Source organism: Somniosus microcephalus, chromosome 11 (genome assembly GCF_052327205.1).
Source record: "Somniosus microcephalus isolate GS21.2 chromosome 11, FLI_Smic_1.0, whole genome shotgun sequence".
Classification (NCBI taxonomy): domain Eukaryota; kingdom Metazoa; phylum Chordata; class Chondrichthyes; order Squaliformes; family Somniosidae; genus Somniosus; species Somniosus microcephalus.
This window is the reverse complement of record NC_140997.1, coordinates 178,225,476-178,249,167: the sequence shown is the minus strand read 5'-3', so window position 1 is coordinate 178,249,167 and position 23,692 is coordinate 178,225,476. Positions and strand designations below refer to the sequence as shown.

The 23,692-nt window shown below is 45.3% G+C and overlaps 1 protein-coding gene across 1 annotated transcript in view; it reads right to left on the bottom strand.

Moving 5' to 3' along the window:
• LOC147111027 (chemokine-like protein TAFA-4) overlaps nt 1-23,278 on the bottom strand; it is a 138,673-nt gene extending 115,395 nt beyond the window's left edge. The window contains exons 1-4 of the mRNA XM_085999993.1: nt 23,204-23,278; nt 13,127-13,177; nt 7,976-8,027; nt 2,368-2,520 (exon numbers count right to left, since the gene is read on the bottom strand). Of these exons, the coding sequence (XP_085856119.1) occupies nt 2,368-2,520; nt 7,976-8,027; nt 13,127-13,177; nt 23,204-23,278 (331 nt within the window). The remainder of the gene's footprint in view (nt 1-2,367; nt 2,521-7,975; nt 8,028-13,126; nt 13,178-23,203) is intronic.
• Nucleotides 23,279-23,692: the final 414 nt, after the last annotated feature.

Below are 23,692 nucleotides of genomic sequence, written 5' to 3'. Positions count from 1 at the left end.
CGGTCTATAATTCCCCGTTTTTTCTCTACCACATTTTTTAAATAGTGGGGTTACATTAGCTACCCTCCAATCCATGGGAACTGTTCGAGTCTATAGAATTTTTGAAGATGACCAGCAATGCATCTACTATTTCTAGGGCCACTTCCTTAAGTACCTTAGGATGTAGATTATCAGGCCCTGGGGATTTATCGGCCTCCAATCCCATCAATTTCCCTAACACCATTTCACTACAAATACTGATTTCATTCAGTTCCTCCCTCTCATTAGATCCTATGTTCCCCGACATCTCTGGGAGTTTATTTGTGACCTCCTTTGTGAAGACAGAACCAAAGTATGTATTTAATTGGTCATCCGTGTCTTTGTTCCCCATTATAAATTCCCCTGATTCTAACTACAAGGGACCTACGCTTGACTTTAGCAATCTTTTTCTCTTCACATATCTATAGAAGCTTTTACAGTCAGTTTTTATGTTCCCTGCAAGCTTACTCTTATACTCTATTTTCCCCCTCTTAATTAATCCCTTTGTCCTCCTTTGCTGAATCCTAAACTGCTCCCAATCCTCAGGTTGGCTGCTTTTCCTGGCCAATTGATATGTCCTCTCCTTGGATCTTATGCTATCCCTAATTTCCCTTGTTAGCCAATGTTGAGTCACCTTTTTTGTTTTATTTTTATGACAAACAGGGATGAACAAATTCTGTAGTTCATCCATGCGATCTTTAAATGTTTGCCATTGCCTATTCACTGTCAACCCTTTAAATAATATTCCCCAATCCTACCTAGCCAACTCGCGCCTCATACCATCGTAGTTTCTTTTATTTAAATTCAGTACCCAAGTCTCTGAATCAACTACTTCACTCTCCATCTTAATGAAGAATGCTATCATATTATGATCGCTCCTCCCCAAGGGGCCTCAACAAGATTGCTAATTAATCCTCTCTCATTACATAATACCCAGTCTAAGATGGCCTGATCTCCAGTTGGTTCCTCGACATATTGGTACAGGAAACCATCCCGTATACACTCTAGGAATTCCTCTTCCACAGTATTGTTACTAATTTGGTTAGACCAATCTATATGTAGATTAAAGTCACCCATGATAACTGCTGTGCCCTTATTGCACGCATCTCTAATTTACCATTTAATTCCACCCCCAACCTCAGCATTACTGTTTGGAGGTCTGTATACAACTCCCACTAACGTTTTTTGCCCCTTGGTATTTCTCAGCTCTACCCATACAGATTCCACATCATCAGAGCTAATATCCTTCCTTACTATTGTGTTAATCTCCTCTTTAACCAGCAATGCTACCCCACCGCCTTTTCCTTTTTGCCTGTCCTTCCTGAATATTGAATACCCCTGGATGTTGAATTCCCAGCCTTGGTCACCCTGGAGCCATGTATCCATAATCCCTATAATATCATATCCGTTTACATCTATTTGCGTAGCTAATTCATCCACCTTATTATGAAAGTACTTTTTGAAGTGGAGTTACTGTTGTAATGTAGGAAACACGGCAGCCAATTTGCGCACAGCAAGCTCCCACAAACAGCAAAGTGATAATGACCAGATAATCTGTTTTTGTTGTTATGTTGATTGAGGGATAAATATTGGCCAGGACACTGGGGATAACTCTCCTGCTCTTCTTCGAAATGGTGCCGTGCTATCTTTATGTCCGCCTGAGAGAGCAGGTGGGGCCTCGGTTTAACGTCTCATCTGAAAGACAGCATCTCCGACAGTGCAGCACTCCCTCAGCACTGCATTGAACTGTCAGCCTAGATTTTTGTGCTCAAATCCCTGGAGTGGGCACTTGAACCCACAACCTTCTGACTTCCACTGTGTTCCCCCTGTCTCTGCTCCACCATGAGTGACAGAATTCCTGTATTCTGGAACACTATCTTAACCTCTCCGCCTTGCCACCTCTCTCCCCAGCTTCAAAAGCCCACTTAAAACCTTCTTCTTTGACTGTACTTTTGGCCTTCCCCTCATATTTCTCTCCTCTAGATACATGGTCCTCCAACCCTGTGTAAAGTATCTTGGAATATTTATTCCATAAAATATGCTATAAAAGTGCATGTTGTTGTTGTGCTGACACTTAAAAAGTTCATCCTAGACTTTCCACATCTGATTATTTTATACTGTCCAATTCTTAGCTCTTTTTGCTTTGAATGTGTACTGAGAAGCAATTAAGGGAATCAGCTGCAGCTCTAACAACACTTTACTACAACTCTTGCTATTTTGATTTGCTCGGAAATGAAAACCACACACAAAGCCAAGTACTGTAGACTGTTGGTTGATATGAGGGTTCAAACAATGTGTGAGAGGTTTAGCATAAAGTAAAAGTGCTGAACTTAGAAGCAAACTCCTTACCTTCAACACATGAAGGCTGAGCCCGAGTTGTACCAGCAACCTGCCCTGGAAAACAAGAGCATTTCACTGTTTGTGACCGTTCCTCAATTCTGTTCTTATTGCAGCACCGGTGGACAGCAACAACCTCACACGTGCCCTGTTTGACCTGATGACCTGAAAGAGAGGGAAAGCAGAAACAGTATGTTAACTACTTTATCGTGAATATTTCAAAGAGAGCCAATATATAGCACTCTGCTGCAACCATTGAAACCCCTGTGAAGTGCCTTAACAAAGTGAGAGACTAGACAAGACTGAAATGTCAACTCCTTTAGTCTTTTGATCTATCTTCAATTTCCCAAAATAGAACACACAATCCATTATTGCTATTCAATAACCTTAGATGTTTAAAAATAGCACAATGCTGCACTGAGATTTAAAAAATGAAGTAAACCTAAACAATAATTTGATCATTTTATTTAAGACTAGAGGCTCCTGATAAGCATCTTGTGTCAAAGGAGCTGCCCTCAATACAAATTCTTACTGAATACATGCAAACCAAATTCCTAGATGTACAGAAGATAGAAATGGTACAGGTCATTTGTTTAATATTTATTTTCTTTCCTCTTTATGGCTACTGTCCTCTCCCTTGTTATGCACCATTTTTCAACTGGAAAGGAAGTTGTGGGGGGTGGAGAAAGCAGGCTAAAGGTTCCACAGCCTCTGCCTTGAGCACTAAGAGAGTGAGAGTGAGAGTGGCCGAGGTAATTTTGCTCCAATGTGGAGAATAACAAAAGTGAGCCACAAGTTCTGCCACTCTGTGATACAATTGGCTGGAACACCAGCATGGCTCCAGGGCAGAAAAAATGTTCCAAGAAATGACTGAACTAATTTAATGAATGGTTATTATTAACTTACGACAGAGTATTGCACAGAGAGAAAAGCCTCTGAGGAGCACCATCAGGAGCATCTCACCATTCAAACTGTTCTGTCAGTGCAGAAAAAATACTCCTTAATCTAAATAAACATTTATGAAATCCCAGTGAGAGAAGTGTTCTCTTTACAGAGACTTCCCTGAACTGGCTAATTCTTGAAAGTGTCAGGCTCATTCCCATAGCCACAGATATATGAATAATTATTCTAAATTTAAGCTACAGCAAACTATAATGGTATAATAGCTATAGTTACTAGCTCAACTCTTGCCTCACCAGGTGTGCTTTTTTATTCAGAAACCCAGGCCCATAGCACAGGACACCACCGAGGTTGAAAAGAGTAGTGGGGGAGACAAGATAAATAAAGGAGTAATGGTTAACTGACGCTATGCCATGTTTTAAAAGCCTGCAGATCTTAAAGGGAAGGAAAGTACCGAAAGAGGTAAGTAGTCCAATAGTTTGGTTATTCCAGTAGTAACATATCAAGTGCTTTAACATTAGGATTTGCCAAAAAGTTAAGGTCAAAGACAATTGGAAAATGTAGTGACTGCTTCTCCTTTAAAAACACAATTTTTCCACAGCAGAGATCATAGCTGGGCCTAAATGAAACATCTTGGAAAAGGCCCGGCGAATGAGCATTGAATAATTATAAAATCTACTTAGCTCTAGGTTTAGCTTGTTTTATTTTATGTGACTATACAACAATATGATTTTTATTTTCATGATATTTGTTTCAATTCCCAGCAGTGTTATATTGTGTATTCATAATCAGGATGTTGTAAAATACCAGTAATCCTGTCCTTTCACCTGTGGTGTAATCTAAATAGATATAACTTATATATGTTTCAAAAGGGCATCAACCTGAAATGTTGGCCCCAATATTTACGGGGAGGCGGGGAGGGAGCGGGGGTACATGTCTACAGCTGGGTAACCCTGAAATACCAGAAGCTCCTGCCGAATTTAACAGCAGGACCTCATTAGAATTTTTAAATTCTGTTTGCCGCCCGGATGCCGGCCAGAGTGAAGACCGGCCGACTCCCAGTCGGGAAAGCCAGCGGTAGAAGGCCCCAGGTGGGGACCGCTGGAAAGGTCCCTGCAATTGGAGAAGATCAGGGGTTGGTGGGGGTATTCGGAGTGTGGCAGTGAGGAGGGAGAGGGGGAGTGAGAGATCATGGGGACAGAGAGACCGCAGGGAGGGAGAGATTGTGGTGGTGAGATCGTGGGGGGAGAGAGAGAGATCGCAAGGGGGTCAGAACATCGTTTGGGGTGGGAGTCGGCCGATCGTGGAGACGGAGAGATGGTGGGGGAGAGAGACGGCGGTGGGGAGTGAGATCATGGGGAGGAAGAGATCGCAGGGGAGGGTTTGCGGGGAGTGAGAGATTGCAGGGGGAGAGATTGTGGGAAGGGAGAGATCACGGGAGAGATCGCGGGGAGAGATCACGGGGTGAGTTCGGGGGGAGAGATCGCAGGGGGAGAGATCATGGATGGGGTCTGAAGATCAAGGGGAGTTGGCCGATTGTGGGGTGGGGGGAGTGGTTGTGGCAGAAGATTTGCTTGAGGGGCCGGGGGGATAGCACTCCAGCTCCTCCTGGCCCACAAGCAGTACTGGAAAAGCCCTTACCTGTTGGATCTGGCAGCTCCCGCCTACCTTTAGCTGCCAGGTTTCCTGAGCCTGGGAAACCCGGCCCGCAGCCGTTCAATTCAAATGGCTCCCAAAATCTGAGCAACGTAGCCTCATTTAAATATTATAATCACTGACTCGCCTCTCCAGAACAGGTCACTCAGATGTCCCCAAACCCGCCGTGGTTAAAACAGAAGTAGGAGCAATCATGACAGGTTGCTGTTGGATTTCACATTTTTACCAATTCCCCACCCAATTGTGGAGGGGTTAAAATTTCCCTCGTTAGCTCGGTTTCTCTTTTCACAGATCTGTCTGACCTGTTGAGTGTTTCTAGCATTTATTAATCTTTCTGATTTAGATTCATAATTATTGCAATTATATTACTATTTAGCATTTTTATGATAAAGTAACTAGGTGATGAATAATAACCTTATATCATCACATCTCTTGTGACCCACAGTACCTTCACTACCAAACATCAATGTTCACATTCTACTTGCCAGAATCCTATTTTACTTGCCTAGGTTTGATGGGGTGGGGGTGGGGGGCAATATGGGAGGAGTGAAGTGAACCACAAACATTGTTACAGAGGCAATTAAAGGAGCTCTGACACCTTGAACAAACAGGCTTAGAAATGTTATGGCGCTGTGCCCGTTTTTTATGCACAGGCCCTTGCTCATTTAATCTCCATGATATTGTGCATGGCATGTTGCTGGAAGTGTGAGGTGGAAATGGCGCGGCGCCCTCTACAGGGCATCTAGGATCTGAGTGAACAGGAAAAGCAACTGTGTATCTCCTTAACCAATCAGATTAAAGGATTGTGAAATTAACAGTCTGAACAAGGAAGTGTAAGTTAGAGCAGGTGAAGTTAATGCCAAATCAGGTAAAAAAGAAAAATAAAGAGAGTGAATGAAATATTGGATTAAGCGAGAGAGAAAAAAAGAGACAGAAAGGAAAAGTAAATATTTTATTAACATTTAAAAAAAAATCTCCAACAACAATTAAAACCTGAAGGAGACTCTACACTATTCATATAGAATATTCTATATATTCAGTGCCAGAGAGGTTGACTGGCAGTAATTATCACTTATCGTGCTGTTAAAAAAGTACTTATACTTGAAATGACTTGATTTAACTTTCTGTGGCAAGTTTACTTTGTATCTGCAGCGCAAGTACAGGAACTTCACGCTGCTCAATGCATTTGAATGGGGAGCCAGACAGCAAGATGCCGTTTTTGCAGAGCTAACGACAGCAACTTTTCGATTTCCGCATTTAATTGCACATCTGCCCTCGCCTGAAGTTGCTGTAGCATTTGCACGTTAATAATGACGAACGCCTTTAGCCTCGCCGTCGTCTTGAGAGCAGTTTTTGGCCCAATGTCTTTTGTTTCAAAGATGTAGATTAGAAAAAGAAATCAGCTACATAATTTAATTGACTAGATATAATATTTACATTTTTACGGTGCATGTATATGTTTAAATTCAAACAAATCCAGAATCGGATTTGTGATGCATGAATCTGATCAATCTGCATGATTTGATTTTTAATTTTCCCCCTATTTCTATTGTTTCACATTATAAAAAATGAACTTTATTCAGCTCGCAAGAAAAAGGGCATTGGATTTATCTGAAAATTCAGATAAATCTGTCTTTGCTTTGTAGTATAGCACAGCATTACATACTATTTGCACTAGCTGTCAGCACCTGCTTCAGTCAGTGTCTATTCTGGACCCTTCTACACTTTCCTTTCATCTCCTTTCACATTCACTCTAGCTCAATGCCTCTTCTCATGATATAAAGTGTTATGAGGAGAAGATAAGTAAGTGGGCAGGTGGGGTTGATTTCAGAAAAAGGAACAGATTTGCTGGATCTAAATGCCTGGGGGGGAAAAATTGGGGGGGCACCCATTTTGGGGTGCTAACATCACCGGGGCACTAGATTTAGAGCCCCAAAACTGTTAGTGCCCCTCCGCCGTTAATTCAGCAGTAGCGCCCCAAGCAGGAGGTGGGGCGCTACTGGAAAGCGCACCACCTTCTTCTTGGGGTGCTACAACTGAATTTCACGGCACTACATGCAGCATTACCACGCATGGCGGCACATAGAGCCGCGTCATTGCAGGCCTCCTGCCCTGATTAAAGGGGAGGGGCCTATCATTGCACGGGCCACAGGGGAGCAGGGTGCCGTGAAAACAGCCCGGCACTCAAGAGGAGTGCCGAGCTGAACGATCGCGGCCGGCACCCCACATAAAAAAGTGAAAGGGGCCAGGTACTGGCAGTCGGCCAAAATAAAAATGGCCGCCCGGCACCTGCCCTTTAAGTAGGGGGTAGGTCAGGGGGCGCAAGGGAAGTTTGCGGCTGAGGCGCAAGCGGGGTGCTGTGCACCTTGATGACATCATCGCCAGCGGCACTGCAGCGCAGGGCACTACCAGCTACCACCACCGCTAACCTCCTGCTGAATTTCACGGGTGCGGCGCCGCTAACACCTCCCGGTCACTAGGGGATTTGCGCCCCATTACTGCCTCCTGGGGGCGCTAATGAGAGGCGCAAACCAACCCAACTTTTCCCCCCTGGTGTCTGTTCCTAAAATTCCTTGACTTTACATAAATGTTCTTCTGTTGGAGAAGGGAGAAAAGCTGGAAGAGCTGTATGTTCCATTATTGGCCCCACCACAACCCCACCCCACACCCGGCTGCTCTGTGGAAGAGGAGTTCTAAAATAATAAACAAATTCTGTCTCCTCTGGGATCAATTATCTCTCACTGTCAGGACTCTTTTATTAGGCCCTCAGTGGGATCCATGCCAGCTCTCAGCAGTTATGGGAACCACTGGACGTAACAGTGAAGCGTGGGTCGAATTCCTGTGGTAACCCAGATATGCCCTCAAAATGCTGGCAGCACGTGGGGTAGGAGACAGACAAAAGACCCTCCACTCCAGATTCAGAATTTTTAACTTAGCCTAAAAGTGGCAGAAAAGCAGCAGATATGGGCTCAGCCCCAATTTCCACAACTCCACAGAAATTCAGCGCTGGAGGCTGAATTTGACATTTTCTGTAGCTCAGTTTCATTTTGTCCCGTTTTCTTACTTCTGCGTATTTTTTTTCCTCGCTTCCTGTTTTCCATTGCACATCTCAGACTCTGGAGGTCAAGTAGAGCCAAAGAAGGTGCATGGACAAAATAAATTGTCCCAGGATTGAATCATGGCCTACCAAGAATTTCCATTAGTCAGGGAACCGCTTTACATGATGTTATTATGATTTTACCATATTCCAAATAATATCTGCACTTATACAATAGTCACATGGTTTATTCTTGAAGGTGTTTCACACAACTGTCAACATTGGGCAAATCATAGGTGTGTGACTTTTAATCATAAGTTAGACACAAAGCCACAGTACTGCCTTGCAGTATAAATACGGTTAAAGGTGCCAAGTTGAGTCCACTACAGGTTGCAAGGAATAGCCATCAATGCTTTAATCTGAGTTTGCTCTCCCTTTATTGCTGAAAAGCCTGCTCACAGTCACTCATTTTCTTTCATTGTAGTTGTACAAAAGCAACTGGTGCGAGGTCCCACCAAAAAATGCAAGCTTTTAAAGTTAAAACAAACTGGTGACTTGCTGGACCACTATTCACAATCATTAAAAATCACAAAGCCTCTATGGCTTTAGCTTTAGCTTAAAAAATGAACAACATTCTTAAATAGACTTTATTAAGTCAGAAAGTGGGGTAAATACATCATATAGCATTGAAAAGGAGAGAAATTGGTGTTTTGCAATCTTAATAAAGAAAATGCCATGCTAATTAGTAGATTCATGTGATGGCTCAATGAGCTTATCCAGTGAGTAGCTGAGTCGGATAGGTCCCAGATTCAATCCCCACCTCTACCGAATTAGCAGATTCTCAGCTAGGGCAATGGTATGGGTTTTATAATTGGACTTGGCTTAGGAAGAGGAACATGATCCCCAGGGTTGACCATCCAGCTGCAAGGACATATCTGTAGCTGTCAGGTAGGATAGGGCTTGACTATTATCCTCCTGAAGTAAAACAGCTGCTGACATCAGGCCAAGCATGAAGAATAGCCACTGGAGGACACCCACAGAACTGGCAGTGGTTTCGGGGCATGAGCAGAGGGAGAAAAAACTGGCAGAAAAAGATTGCGATGAAGCAAGGCAGTTTAAAAACAAAACTTCTCTTTGTAGCAAGTGACCTTATACAGTAAATATATATTTTTATTAATACTTTACAGACTAACAAATCTACAAATCATGTTCGTCCTAACTTTACTCATTATTTAATTTGCTATTTCCATAACACTCTAGAAACACATCTTCCAACAAATCTAATGCATATGACTAACTGCTGAAGAACATTGAAAAGGCAATACATATTTTATGGGCATGACAACATTTCACAGGCAATTGGAAAACAGACCACTGCTACTTCAACATTTATATTCTGACCACACTCTGAGGAGTGGAAAGCTATGTATGTATAATGCAACAACTGGCCTTTCACGCTGCAGTCTGCATTATTTCAAGGGGTTGCCTTGTGAAATAGGGCTTTTCAGTGAAAAATGATGTCATCAGGCAAATCTGCTTCACTGTGATTTCATTAAGGAAAGCTTTGATTTTGGGAAAGACAACCTCTCTTTACACCACATGATCCGTCAACGACATGATGTGTGTGTTCCTTGTGAGCGCCTGCTAAATATTAAATGAAGTTAAGTTGCATAGCTGCTATCCTTCAGTCCCAGAAATAGCACTGCACTGGTTTCTGTTGTGTGTTTGCTGCAGATGGTCTCAATCCTCTTTTAGGCAATTGTTCTGGGAGGTACAGAAGTCAATGTATCACAGTAAGGAAGGAGAAACATTAAAGCCAGGGTGAACTTGGTATTTTAACCTCCAGGGGTTCATAGGCTGAACTTTAAGCAGGAGCTCCACTTCTAAGGAAAATTTCTTGTGAGACATGAACTCAAAGTGTGAGGCACAGCAATACATGTTGTATATGTACAAGTCTTGCATTTCTTTGAGACAGGTCAGATTTTTGGTGAGATAAAGGGACTAAATACATGTTTAGTGAAACTTGTGGCCTAAATGCTACCCAGGGTTTATCAAGTACACTTCAATATAAAACATGCATCAGTCCTGACTCTTAAACAATATACATTGGCCCGGATTTTGCAGTCAGCGGCAAAGTGATGATTCTTACCGCTGACCTTGAATAAAGCTGCCCACAAAGATCTACCAATCTCTGTGGTGTCGATTTCACCTTTCCCAACGTTAATTTGATTCTGGCGCCAAGTCTAGGGGATCTCCAGTGTCCAGCAATAGTGATGTCATCAAGCAGGCTAAGCGTCCAATCACATTGAAAAATTCTCACAGACAGCAAACCAGGAAGTAAAATGCGCTGATTATGCTTCACTTTTAAAAGATTTACAGATTGGGGCATACACATGAGATTAAGGTAGAAGCTGAAATATCATAAACAAACTTTAAAAAACAATTTATTATATTTTTAAAAATACGGAATTTTTATCATAATGGAAATATTTGACATTCCACAAATATAAAATTAGTTTTTGAGGGCCAGAGAGGTTGTTCAGCAGTAATTATGACTTAGTATGGCGTTAAAAACCCAGTTACACCTCATTAAACGAGGCTTAACTTTTTGTAGTTTTTTTAACAGTGATATTACAGCGTAAAAGCTGAAGTTCTCGTCAGTTCAGTGATTTCAAAGAGATTGCCGTCTGTGGGGTCTTCAACAGCGCATTTCCGGACACCAGAAGTTGCTGCCATTTTCCTAGGGTAATGACGCCGAAAGCTGACAATTTTGCCTTCATTACAACCACAAATCCAGGCCAATATGTTTATATTCATGCCTACACATGCATGGACATAATACTGTAAGTGTAAAAATTGTTATCTTTCACATGGGATCGAAATGGTATAATCTGAAACTAAACTATTTGGCACTTAAAACTCCAGATTTGGCCTCAAAAATTTGCATTCAGAAATATTTAGAAGGAATAAAAATACTTTTAGTTATTTTCCTCTATTTAGCTTACTCGAGTCTCAAGCTCAATTCTCCAACCCAGAAGATGACTAAACAATCTGCCCTCAGACCTCAACCATTACCATCCCACAACTAATGACTAAAAGGCACGCACACATGTAGTCCTGGTTGACTTTAATTCCTCTTCCTGAGGAGAAGCCTCTTTTCTGATAAAAAGTATTAAAAGGTAGATTCAGGTGTTATCTGTTACAATGCCTTGCATTACTTTTATACATAGAGCCATGTTAACATACAGGTCACCATACTTCCACTGTTTTCTTGATCATTATTTACCTAAACATGCCTCTGCTTAGATTTTTAGGGCTGTCTTTTGTTATCTGATCTGCTGAGACTTCCTCTCATGAATCAGTTTTCCTGTGGAATATGTGTTAAATATGTCAGCTGATTATACACGGAACATATATCACTCACCTTTACAAGATGGCCGAGGCAAAATTAAATTTAGTTTCAGCCAGGTCACTGTGCAGTGAAATCTGAATTCATTCACTGACTAATAACAGTACAGTGGTGTATTCATGCACATTACAATACATTACTGCATGTGGCTAGTACATTACATTTCCTGTACCTACTGCTCTCTAAATACTGTGTTGTTGAACTTTGAACCAGAAAAGTGCTGTCCAGCAAACTATTAAACCTGAACTAAAAATCTGCATGTGGAATAGGCACCTGAAAACATAGCTGTGCATATCTGAGAAGTATATCAATTAACATCAGGGTGCTACGTGACGAGAGGGGTGACCCCTGCTAGCTCTTGCAGGATCTTAATCAGGCCACCAGGTGGTGTGCTGCTCAGTTCCAAACTGTGAGAGATGAAAAACTGACAAGACTCTCTACTTGGCCTGGATTTTAACTGCTAGTGGGTTTCCAGCAGGAAATCCCGCTGGTGAGTTAATTTCCCCGCACACCCGCGCCAGAACGAGACCCAGCAAATTTCAAAGGCCGGGCTCATTTAAATCCTACCAGCCAACCTCCTGCCTGGAACGGGCAGGAGGTCAGTCCGAAACAGCGAAAATTAGCATGGCCCAGAGGCCACCCACTGACACCAGGTAGGTGACAGCATTGGCTTCTGGGTCTGTCTCACGTTCGCAAAGGATGGGAAGTCCACACTCATGCTCCTGCTGGCCCCACAAGGAGAGTAAATAAACTTACCTTTTTGGGCTTTTTCTAACCCTGGCCCCTCTTCCTGCTGTCTTCACCTGGCGGGAAAGCTTCAGCGGCTTCCCTGCTCAGGCAAGAAGTGAAAATTGCGGTCAGGTCCCGTGTCCTTGCAGCTTGCTCAGGAGAGCAGATTAAAATTCGGAATGGGGAGTTCATGGCAGCTTTCCAATGGGTAAGTAACCGGGGCGATTTTAACTGCCCACCCACCCAGTTTCTGCCAGGGGGGGTATGATTAAAATCATCCCCATTGGCCTATATTTTCTTTTGGCCAATTGCAGATTTACACCACCAACAGCTGTGGAAAAGCTGCAATATTCTGGTTCAAGGAACATAGTGAATTATAGTCAGGTCACAGATGCCAAATGATTCACACAACAAATCTCAGTCGACTCAGCCTTCACCAGCTGCAACTTGTGCATGGGTCCCAATATAACGTCACCTGGGTGGCAAAAATGTATTCTGCACCTATCTGCTTGCTACAGTATAAATCAAATGGCACATCTGTGAAACATTCCGAGAATGAAGTACATTTCAAGCAAGTGCAACTTAAAGGAAACGCAAGTAATTTTAGCAAAATGTATTATCTGATAAAATGCCACTCACGAGGCAAGTCACCTCCCAATATAGTGCTCTGAAACACATTTTTTTAATCTATAGTAAGAACTGTAACAGATTTGCAACTTATTATCAGGTCACTGTAATTTTTGTCTTTATTTTAAGTGATTTCAGATAGGGTAAATCAATTTTTCAAAAATGCCTCAGGTTAGCTGTGCCTTTGCGAGGAACACATAAGTCTGTGGTAAAGTTAATACGTGATGACCAATACAGGTAACTGGCTGCATGTAATCAGAACTCTTCATTCTATTCAATGGGAAACACCTATCCTCAATGGGTTTTGGGGCTACACACAATACTAAACCAATAGGGGGATCCATTATGGGGTGAAACCCTGTCTAGCAAGAGTTTACATAGGAAATGGTTATATCCTGAGATTAGCATCTCACCTTGCAGGATGCAAGATTGGTTAGCTGGTTTACGTACTTGAAGAGAAACATCTATAGCGTGAAGGGATGGCATTAAGTACGGCTAAGCTTTAGCTCTGGGAACAAGGTCAGAAACCTGTCGTCCAAGTACAACATCTCGGATTGGATTGGGCCCGAAACCAGGCACGGGGAGCATGAAGCGCGATCTGCCCGCGCCCGTTCAAAGTGGTGTGGGTAGCACGCAAAATTCATGCTGCCTGCTCATTTACATGATTGGAGCTTTGAGCTCAGCGCTAAACGCGCTGCTGGTTGGCTCGGCGCTCAAGAGGAGGGGCCAATATTGGGTGCAGTCTACTGGCCAATAAAATTTTGCCTAGGCTCTCTGCACTTCTTAAAAGGGAGGGGCTTTGTTGCAGAAGCACCTCATTGTCACTCTGCATGCAGCCATGGCTCAACAGGGAAGAGAAAGGGCAAGGAGTTTTTCTGATGCCACACTGAAGGCTGGGGGTGCACAGAAGAAGACAGGTCCTCTACCCTGAGGGGGGGCAGGAGGTCTTCCAGACACAATGTCAGAAAGCAGTTGGAGGAGATAGCAGAAGCCATCGGTGGCACTTGTGTTGCCCCCAGAACCTGGATCCAGCGCCGCAAGAAGTTTAATGACCTCATACGAGTGGTCAAGGTGAGTGAATGCATCTTCAAATGCCATATTCCACCAACTGCAGCACCAGCCTCATGCACTGCTCAATGCACCATACTCCCTTCACGCACCTACCAACATTCTCTAGCAATCACAACTCATACCTCACAATCATAGCTTCACCTCACCCTCACCAATGTTCCCATTATGCTGCGCAGCGGCGCAGTTATCTACAAGGTCCCGTGCAGGCTGTTCACTGGCTTTCACATTGTAGATACCACACATGCGCAAATATTTGAATGGGCCGCGCAGTGGGGAAGGCAGGCTGCGCAGGAGGCAGTGCGGCTTACGGGGGGCATTGACCCTCACCCACTTACCACTGCTGCAAGCCTCACACCCACATCTCACACCTTGCACACACTGCCAGCTATTCAATCATGACAGACGCAATTCCCAAACAGACTGCACCACACTCACTGACACACTTCCCTTTCGCTTGCCGGCCAAGGCGGCGCATAACACACCTGAGCAGCAGCAGACAGGTGGAGGGGCAGCACCTCTTCAAAATCTTAGTGCTGGAGGAGACAGTGCTGAAGATAATTAGAGGGGACGTCAGTGAGGCCGGGGCGAGCGGCGAGGTTGAAAGCATTGCTGATGATGGTATGCTCATACCTAATCCTTCTTCTCACATCTCACTTCCCTCTCAAGGCACAATCTCTTCTCACTTACAAGCTGCTGATGGTGTAAGCATGCACACCTTGCTTTCCCGCCCCCCCCCAACACAATCTTGTGCCTTTCTCCTTTCAGATACCCAAAAACTGCCAGCAGACCAGCCTGTCCCAGACCTAGTAGAGGAGGAGAAGAGGCACCGTCACTCGATCTGACACTCCCAGGCACCAGCTCAGAAAATGGTACTGCACGTACTTTCGAGGGAAGTATAGAGGCGGGATCTGCACGTGGTGAGCCACCGGGCACGAGTGGGCTGCAGCCAGGCCAGGGGGAAAGGATAGCTTGGGTGCTAGCTCCCTGGAGGGTGAGTTTGTGCACGAGTTCTACTGCACACAGAAATGCTTGGAGCAATGGCAGACCTGCCAGGGAGCCTCTTGTCAGTGTCAAGGAGCATGGAGGAGTCCAGTTCCAACATTGCACGGGGCTTTGCACAGAGCTTGGAGCCCATGATTTCCAGGATGGAAATGATGGGCAACTCCATTAGAGCACTTGTGGACCCAACCATGATGCTGGGTGTGATGGGCGATGTCGCAGTTTCCATTGCAGCAAAAACGGAAATGATGCAACGTCTGAGTGCTGCAGTAGAAGCTCAGACTTCTGTCATACAGGCTCAGACTGCTCTCAGCTTGCTGCCACACAAGTTCAGACTGATGCCATCATGGCTGGGTTTACCAGTGTGGAAAGAGGCTCGCAGGATGTCACAGCAGTCCAGCAATCTGTTCTCCAACAGATGGCTAGGATTGCTGAGGCACTGCCCTGGGGGAGTGGCAGTGGCTCCATGGAGCACGAAACTGCTGCCCTCTCCCTGGATGACAGCATTCCTCCTCCCACCCCTGCCACTCTGCCAGTGCCCTTGCTGTTGCCTGTCAGCCAGCCAGCCCAGACTGCTACCGCCTGTCTTGTTTTGCACACTTTGTACAAAAATAATAAACTGCAGGACAACGGAGTATTACAATTTAAACTCTTTTAATGAAGCATCAGGTCTGTAAGCTTTCTCAATCAATACAGCACCGTGTGGACAAGATGGAGTCAGGACCCTGGGTCCTCCAAAACAATACCAGTCCTTACAGATGCCTGCAGGCCAATGACAACTCAGCATGTGATCACATGTGAATATAATAGGTATTCCTTACAGATGCCTGCGGGCCAATGATAAATCAATATGCAAATGTTACATCCCCTTTTAAAAGAAAAATGTTATGCATTACTTTTGAACCATTCTACATAAGAACATAAGAACATAAGAAATAGGAGCAGGAGTAGGCCATACGGCCCCTTGGGCCTGCTCCGCCATTCAATAGGATCATGGCTGATCTGAATCTAGACTCACGTCCACTTCCCTGCCCTTTCCCCGTAACCCCTAATTCCCTTATCTGCTAGGAAACTGTCTATCTCCATTTTAAATTTATTTAATGTTGCAGCTTCCACAGCTCTCTGGGGTAGCAAATTCCATAGATTTACTACCCTCTGAGTGAAGAAGTTTCTCCTCATCTCAGTTTTGAAAGGGCAGCCCCTTATTCTAAGATTATGCCCCCTAGTTCTAATCTCACCCATCAGTGGAAACATCCTCACCGCATCCACCCGATCAAGCCCCCTCACAATCTTATATGTGTTCTCAGTAGCATCAACATATAAGTAAACTCAACATTTAACTAGCACTGAAAACATCTCAACGTTTCAATAACGATGTACAGTTTTTTTAGGGCAGCGATCCACCTACACCCTTTGGCAGTTCACAAGTCAAGGATAACTCTAGGCCTGACCTCTCGTCGGAATGACGGTGTTGTTCCTTGGTGTTCAGGAGGTGCCTACGATTGCGGCGGTATACCTGTCCTTTTGGGGTGCGGACATGATACGATCGCTCAGTGTCAGCTGGCTGGATGACGACTGCTGGCTTCCAGTAGTCATGCTCCTGGATTCTGATGGATTCTCCATTGTGCAGCGGCGGCAGTAGTCTAGCTGACGTATCATAGTATCTCTTTTGGTGTTGCTGTCTCTGTACACATTTTGCATGCACTTGCTTGCAGCTGATGACCTGCCAGGGCCTGTCTGGGATACGGTGAGGTATCATGGGCTCTTTGACATTTGATGGGCGGCGTTCTAGACAAATGGAACATTTTCCGACAATGTCCTCAATGTGTTTGCACATTCCGGGCCAAAACATAATGTCACGTGTTCTTTGTTTGCATTTTTCCATGCCCATATGTCCAGCATGAATTTTTGTCAACATCTCTTCTCTGAGACTGGTAGGAATGATGATTTTCTCCCCTTTGAAGACGACTCCGTTGATTTGTGACAGTTCGTCTCTGTGGTTCCAGAATTCAGATATGCTCTGAGGGCATTGCCTCCTTTCCTCAGGCCATCCTTCATGTATGACTTTGCTCAACAGTGTGAGTTGTGCATCTTTCTCTGTTTCTGCTCGGATCTCCTTCAGTTTTGAGTCACTCACAGGTAAGCTGTTGTACACCATGTGCACCTGCACATCCATGCCGTCACTGAGGCTGCTGTCCTGGTAGCTAAGAGACTTTCTGGAGAGCGTGTCTGCGACAGGAATGTCTTTGCCTGGATGGTGAATGATTGTGAAGTCATACTTCTGTAGCTGAAGGATCATTCTCTGTAGCCTCGGTGGGGCTGCGGCTAGTGGTTTCCTCATGATTGACTCGAGGGGCTTGTGGTCGGATTCCACAATGACTTGTCGGCCATAGACGTACTGGTGGAAATGCTTACATCCGAACAGAATTGCATATAGCTCTTTCTCGATTTGAGCATAGCTGATTTCACTGTCTGTGAGAGATCTGGAAGCGTAGCCGATGGGCTTTCCTTCTTGCAGTAATACTGCGCCTAGTCCGTACTTTGATGCATCCACTTGTAGTCTGAGCTCTTTGTTGGGGTCGAAGTAGGCAAGAACTGGTCCTGGTTCTCTGGTGATTAGGTCTTTCATTTTCTGAAATGCTGTGTCATGTTGTTTATCCCACAGGAATTCATTGGATTGTTTGAGCAACTGACGCATGGGTGCGTTGATTTCGGAGAGGCTCGGGGCAAACTTGGTTAAGTAGTTAACCATGCCTAGCACTGTCTCTAGTTCTGCGTGGTTCTTCGGCGGCTCCATCTTCTTGATGGCGGAGATTTTCTCTGGATCCGGCTTAATGCCATCAGTTGAGAGGTGATGCCCGAAATAACTGATCTCGGTGGATGAGATTATGCTTTTCTCGGGGTTGAGCCGGATACCTTTCTCCTGTGATCTTTGTAGTATCGCATGGAGGTTCCTGTTATGTTCCTCTCTATTCCTGCCATAGATGAGGATGTCGTCTACGATTGCGACTACTCCGTCGAGGCCTTCATAGGTTTCGTCGATCTTCCGCTGGAATTCATCCTGAGCTGAGATAAGACCAAATGGTAAACGCAGAAATCGGTAGCATCCAAATGGTGTGTTGAATGTTGTTAGCTTGGATGACTCTTCCGTGAGCTTGATATTCCAGTATCCTGATCGTGCATCCATTAAACTGAAGTAACGTGCTCCCACTAGCTTGGGTGTGATGTCATCTAGCGTTGGTAGAGGGTAGTGAGAGCGTTTGATAGCCTTGTTCAAATCTCTGGGGTCGAGACAGACTCTGAGCTTGCCTGTACGTGGTTTCTCAACCACTACTAACGCATTGACCCACTCTGTCGGTTCTGTTTCCCGGACGATGATTTCTGTATTCTCCATGCTCTGCAGCTCCTCCTTCAGGTGACTGCGTAGAGCAAGGGGTATCCTTCTCGGTGGGCAAACCACAGGGGTTGCTGCTGGGTCAAGGTGAATAGTGCATTCACCTGGGAATAGTCCAATTCCTTTGACGATGTCAGCAAACTCCTCCATGACTGTCTGCTTATCAACTGGTGCTGTCAATGATAGCACTAGCTTGACGAGGTCCATGTCTAAACATGCCTTAGACCTAGCACTGGAGGAGCTCGAGTGTCAATAATGTAAAAGTCCAACATCATGTCGCTTTCTTTGTACTTGCATTTCATCACGCATGTGCCTTTTACAATGAGCTGCTCACCCCCATAGCCGGTCAGTCTGTGTGAAGTGGGCTGTAGCTCACACTCATCCTTCAAGCTGTGATACTCACTCAGAGGAATTACATTAACCTGAGATCCAGTGTCTAGTTTAAACTTAAGCTCTTTGCCCTGTTTTCCTATCTCAATATCGGCATAAGCTTGCTCAGTCTCTGAAATCTGTTTTTTCTGTGACACAGAATCAATAAACAGTTCCTCTGCATTTGGCTCTCTATCTGGCATTCGGCTGTCACTCACTGTGTGTACTGTTTTTCCGAAAACAGTCCTGCAAACTTTAGCAAAGTGGTTCCGTTCACCACATTTAGTACATTGCCTTCCTTTGGCAGGGCAGTACTCCTTTTCTCCATGCGAGTTGTTTCCACAATATCCACAGTTTTGAAGCGTTTTATGTCTGTGTCGCTCATTTTTAGAACTCTCGCTGTTCTTTCTGTTCTGAAACACGCTCTCTGGGCGATGTTCTTTGGTGTGTGTCTATTAACTGCGTGCACTGTCTATTCACATGAGCTGCTCGTGGCGCCGGTTATGGTTTTCAACTGTGCTTGGGCTATCTCGTGCGATCTAGCTATGTCCATAGCTTTGTCCAGCGTCAGCCCGGACCCAACATTCAAAAGTTTCTCTCTCACTTTAGCTGAATGTATTCCAAACACGATGCGGTCTCTGACCATCTCATCTTTATCTGCATATGCACAGTCTTTTACCAGCAGTTTTAACTCAGTCACGAACTGTTCAAACGACTCACTAGCTCCTTGTACTTTCTCCTGAAACTTGTACCTAGCGAATATCGTATTTGTCTTGGGCATCACATATGCTTCAAAACGGTCAAAATAACTTTTCAGTACCTTTGCTTCATCCGCGGTGAGAGACCATGTGTTAAAAATGTCTCTCCCTTTTTCTTCGATCCACAGGAGTAGGTAGCTGCATTTTTCTTCCTCTCCTTTTCTTTTCAACGGACCCGAGAACATTAATTCCACGTTGTTGCTTGAACTTGCACCATTCTCTATGTAAGTTCAAAGATCCCCAATTCATTCGAGGTAAGGGAGCTCCAACGATGTCCATTTCAAATCCCTGTTCTGACACCATGTCTTGTTTTGCACACTTTGTACAAAAATAATAAATTGCAGGACAACGGAGTATTACAATTTCAACTCTTTTAATGAAGCATCAGGTCTGTAAGCTTTCTCAATCAATACAGCACCGTGTGGACAAGATGGAGTCTGGACCCCCTGGGTCTTCTAAAACAATACCAGTCCTTACAGATGCCTGCAGGCCAATGACAGCTCAGCATGTGATCACATGTGAATATAATAGGTATTCCTTACAGATGCCTGCGGGCCAATGATAAATCATTATGCAAATGTTACACCGCCCATGCCGAGGTGGTGCAGTCCACAGCCAGGCCTTCTCGGCCCAGAGCTGCTCGAGGTCGTCCTGCAAGGCCATCTGCAATCTCCTCCACTGAAAGTGAACAGCCTTCCACCAGCCAGGCTGCAGCCACTGGAGTAGCACTGCGTAGGAGCACTGGGACAGGCAAAGGAAACAAAAGACAGACACTAAGGGAATGCACAAGGGTGATTAGTTGACTTTGTTATATAGTTTTGGATTGATTAATTTATAAATTAGTGTTTGGAATGTTTGTTTTGTGGTGGCTTTCATTTCAGTTTTGTGCCCAAGAGGACGCTGTGATGTTCCATGACAGAGGGATGGTAAGCTGGGGAAGTGGTGAGCAATGGGGATCTGGAGTTTCATTCAGGGGAATGGAATTCTGATGAGGTGCTCAAGGACAGCTCGTCCAGAACAGGCATCTGCTGCCTGCCTCCTCCCTTCCTCCTCCTCCTCTTCCTCCTGAGGTGGTCGCAGAATCCGAGGTGGCAAGGGCTGTGCCCTCATGATGGCCAAGTTGTGGAGGATGCAGCAGACCATCATGTATTGGGACACCCACTCTGGTGTGTACTGGTGTGCACCTCCCGAGCGGTCAAGGCAGCAGAACCGTTGTTTGAGCACCCCAAGGGTCTGCTCAATGAGATTCCTCGTGGCAGCATGGGTCTCATTATATAATTGCTGGCCACAAGTAGTGGGGTTGCAGAGGTGAGTCATCAGCTAGGAGTACAAGAACAGCCCTTGTCTCCGAGCTGCCACCCTTGGGTTCGACGTGGTGGCTGGAAAATTGCTGACACACCAGACTGGCACAGGATGAAGGCATCATGACTGCTGCCAGGATACCGGGCATTCACCATCATGATGTGCTGTGCGTGGTCACACAACAACTGCACATTAAGTGAGTGGTAGCCTTTGTGGTTGCGGCACATCTCAGGATTGATATGCGGCGCCCGCAAAGTACGTGTGTGCAGTCGACGGCGCCCTGCACCATGTGGAAGCCCGATATCCTGACAAAGCCACATGCGCGCTCCTCCTGCTTCCCTCTGTTCAGAGAGAAGACAATGTAGGCCCTCCTCCTGAAGCACAGAACCTCTGTGACCTCCCGGACCACGGTGACCTTGAGTGCCACAGGCAGCGCCGTCATCACCCTGTTCCGACGCTGCAAGTCTGGTTCCAGAAGGTGGCAGAGTTCTGCGGCCACCTCCTTGGTGAAGCGGAGCCTCAGAGTACATTGCTCCTGGTTTAAGTGCAGGTAGGCGAAGTGCTCTCGGAAGACCCTAGGTACGTAAGGCCTCCTGCTGAGAGCCCACCTGCCCCTCCTCCTCCCTCTGCAAGCAGCTTGTCCTCTTCTTTGCTGCCTCTGCTCCATCTCCCTGTCATGCTCCAGCGTGAGGGGGACTGAAAGTAGAGCCCCCATGGCTGGGAACAAGTGGTCTGAGCAGAACCTTTGAATTCAGAAGCAGGGCCTTCTCCACTTGCAGCAACACTCCCTGTCACCTCACCGACTTTAAATAACTCTAGAAAGCTCCAAACATACACAGAGCCAGTAGAAATCAAAAAACAAGTCACCTGCAAGTAGTTGATGATGCTTTTAAATACCACTCGTGGAGCTTATTGCAAGTTCAGTTGTTCGTGTTTTGGAGAGGGCATGCAGTTGAGCGGTGACGTCCAAAATAGCCGGTTGTGTGTCAAATCAGCGTTGCACTCTGATTGACGTCACGATCCGACTGATTAACATTTTTCTGGCAAACGCAGGCAACGGCTGTGCTGCTGACCTGCTCAAAATGGCGGCTGCCGCGGGCCACACCAGAAGTGGGCGGAAGCGAGGCGCGCACCATTTTTTTGCCGAAACCGGCCTTAACAACCAGCGCTAAGGTGTCAAATTTCATGGCCCTCATCTTTAAGATCAACCTGACATTCATCCAAAAGTTCTTTTGTTTGAGGACTGATTCAAATGATATTGGAGTCGATTTTCACTGCCTGCGCCTGACAATAATGGGGCGCTAATGGCCTCAAAATGGAGCCAGTTGCCTTGGGGCCCCATTAACACTAGCAATGTGGTGCACTCCGCCAGTCCGTGGCCCCAAAGTCTAAATCGACCCCATTCTTTTTAAGTATAGTGGTGTGTCAGTATTTGTCTGCATCTTTCAGCTTATGTACATTATGCAACCTGTAAATCAATCTGACCAAAGAGCTTTAGCCTGTACACATTGGTCCCATGACTAGTTGCTTGTGCCTTTCAGAACGTTGGTAGGCACACTAATCCATACACAAGAACAACATGTCATCGGACAGCCAATCCACTATTGCCTGTTTTACACTATCTCCACAAGTTAAAATGATTCCCCCCCCCAAACCCGCATGTTTAGCAGATTGATGATGTGAATGAGCTGGCTTGCTAATTTTACTGTGTGTGGAGAACGGAATGCAGAAACACAAGTGAATAGTTTTGTAAACTAATTTTGCACGTGTAGAGGAAACAGTGGGAACAGGTCTCCTGAATGACAACAATGAATTCCGTCACTACTGAAATATTGTTAATAACTTTCAAAATTGCTCTTTCCTGCATGGTGCAGGCTTGAAAACAGAAGAAGAATGCTTTTGCATTTAAATCATTAGCAACTTAAAGCAGAATCGGCGATTAAAGTGATCCACGATGCTCCTAATAATTCTCTGGGATTGTGTGTCTTTTTATACATATATTTCCCAATCCCCTTTTTCTTATTATATTAACATGCCTATCCACTTCTTATTTTCCAGTTTGGGAGAAGGGTCTGCGCTCAAAATGTTGACTTGTCTGTTCTCTCCACCGATGCTTATCGGCATGCCGTGCGTTTCCAACATTTTCTGTTTTGTTTCCGATTTCCAGCATCTGCAATATTTTGCTTTTTAAGAAAAAAATACAATGTCTGATCAAGTTGAAGATTGAAGATCTGGTGAGGGGATCTTGTGCACCATTTCCCTGCCTGAATCAACTTTCAGACAGGCCTTGAAATGGGCACCCAGCACTCACACCGAAAACAGGTGGGAGGCAGTTTAGATATGCAGATTAGGGTCCTATACCTGTTGTCGGACCCCGATTGCAACTTTCAAAGAGAAATGGGTGGAGCATGCACAGCCATGTCGAGGCCGATGATCCTTAAAGGGACCGCTGGACGCCTCTCCAAATGGGTAATTTTTTGGGGGGTTTTTAAGGTTTTTGTGTGGCCTGGAGGAGCACTGCCAGCCAGTTCGTGTCCCCACCACCCCCAGCACCCCCACCCCGCTCCGGTATCCGCACTCTCTCCACTAGGCCTCACCTGCCCGCTGACTGCGTGGAATAGCCAGCCAATTTTCCACTGCAGGAAACCAGTGAACTCCAGCAGGGCTCCCATTTGGCGTCTGCAGCTCGCCAACAAAATGTTAATGAGGCCCGAACCTGAAAGTGGTTCAGACCTCCTGACTGCTGTGTTGGGTGGCCACCATGGGCGCATCGCAGATATTGTGCCCGTTCGACGCCTAAACCGAAATTCTCCCCCCAATGTGTATGTATGCTGAGATGGCATTTGTCAGGGCAGGGTAAAATTGTGATTTGCGAAACAATAAAACCCCAGGTGGATTCCCCACTCAGGCCTGAGTTAAAATTACAGTCGGGTCTTAATGATGTCATCAGGCAGCAACATGGATATGTAAAGAAGGACCCTGTTGGCTCCGGTCGCGTATCCTTGCTGTCTGCTCAGGAGAGCAGGTTAAAATCGCAGATGTTGCAATCAGGGCGATAATAACTGCCCACCCACCAGGTTTCTATT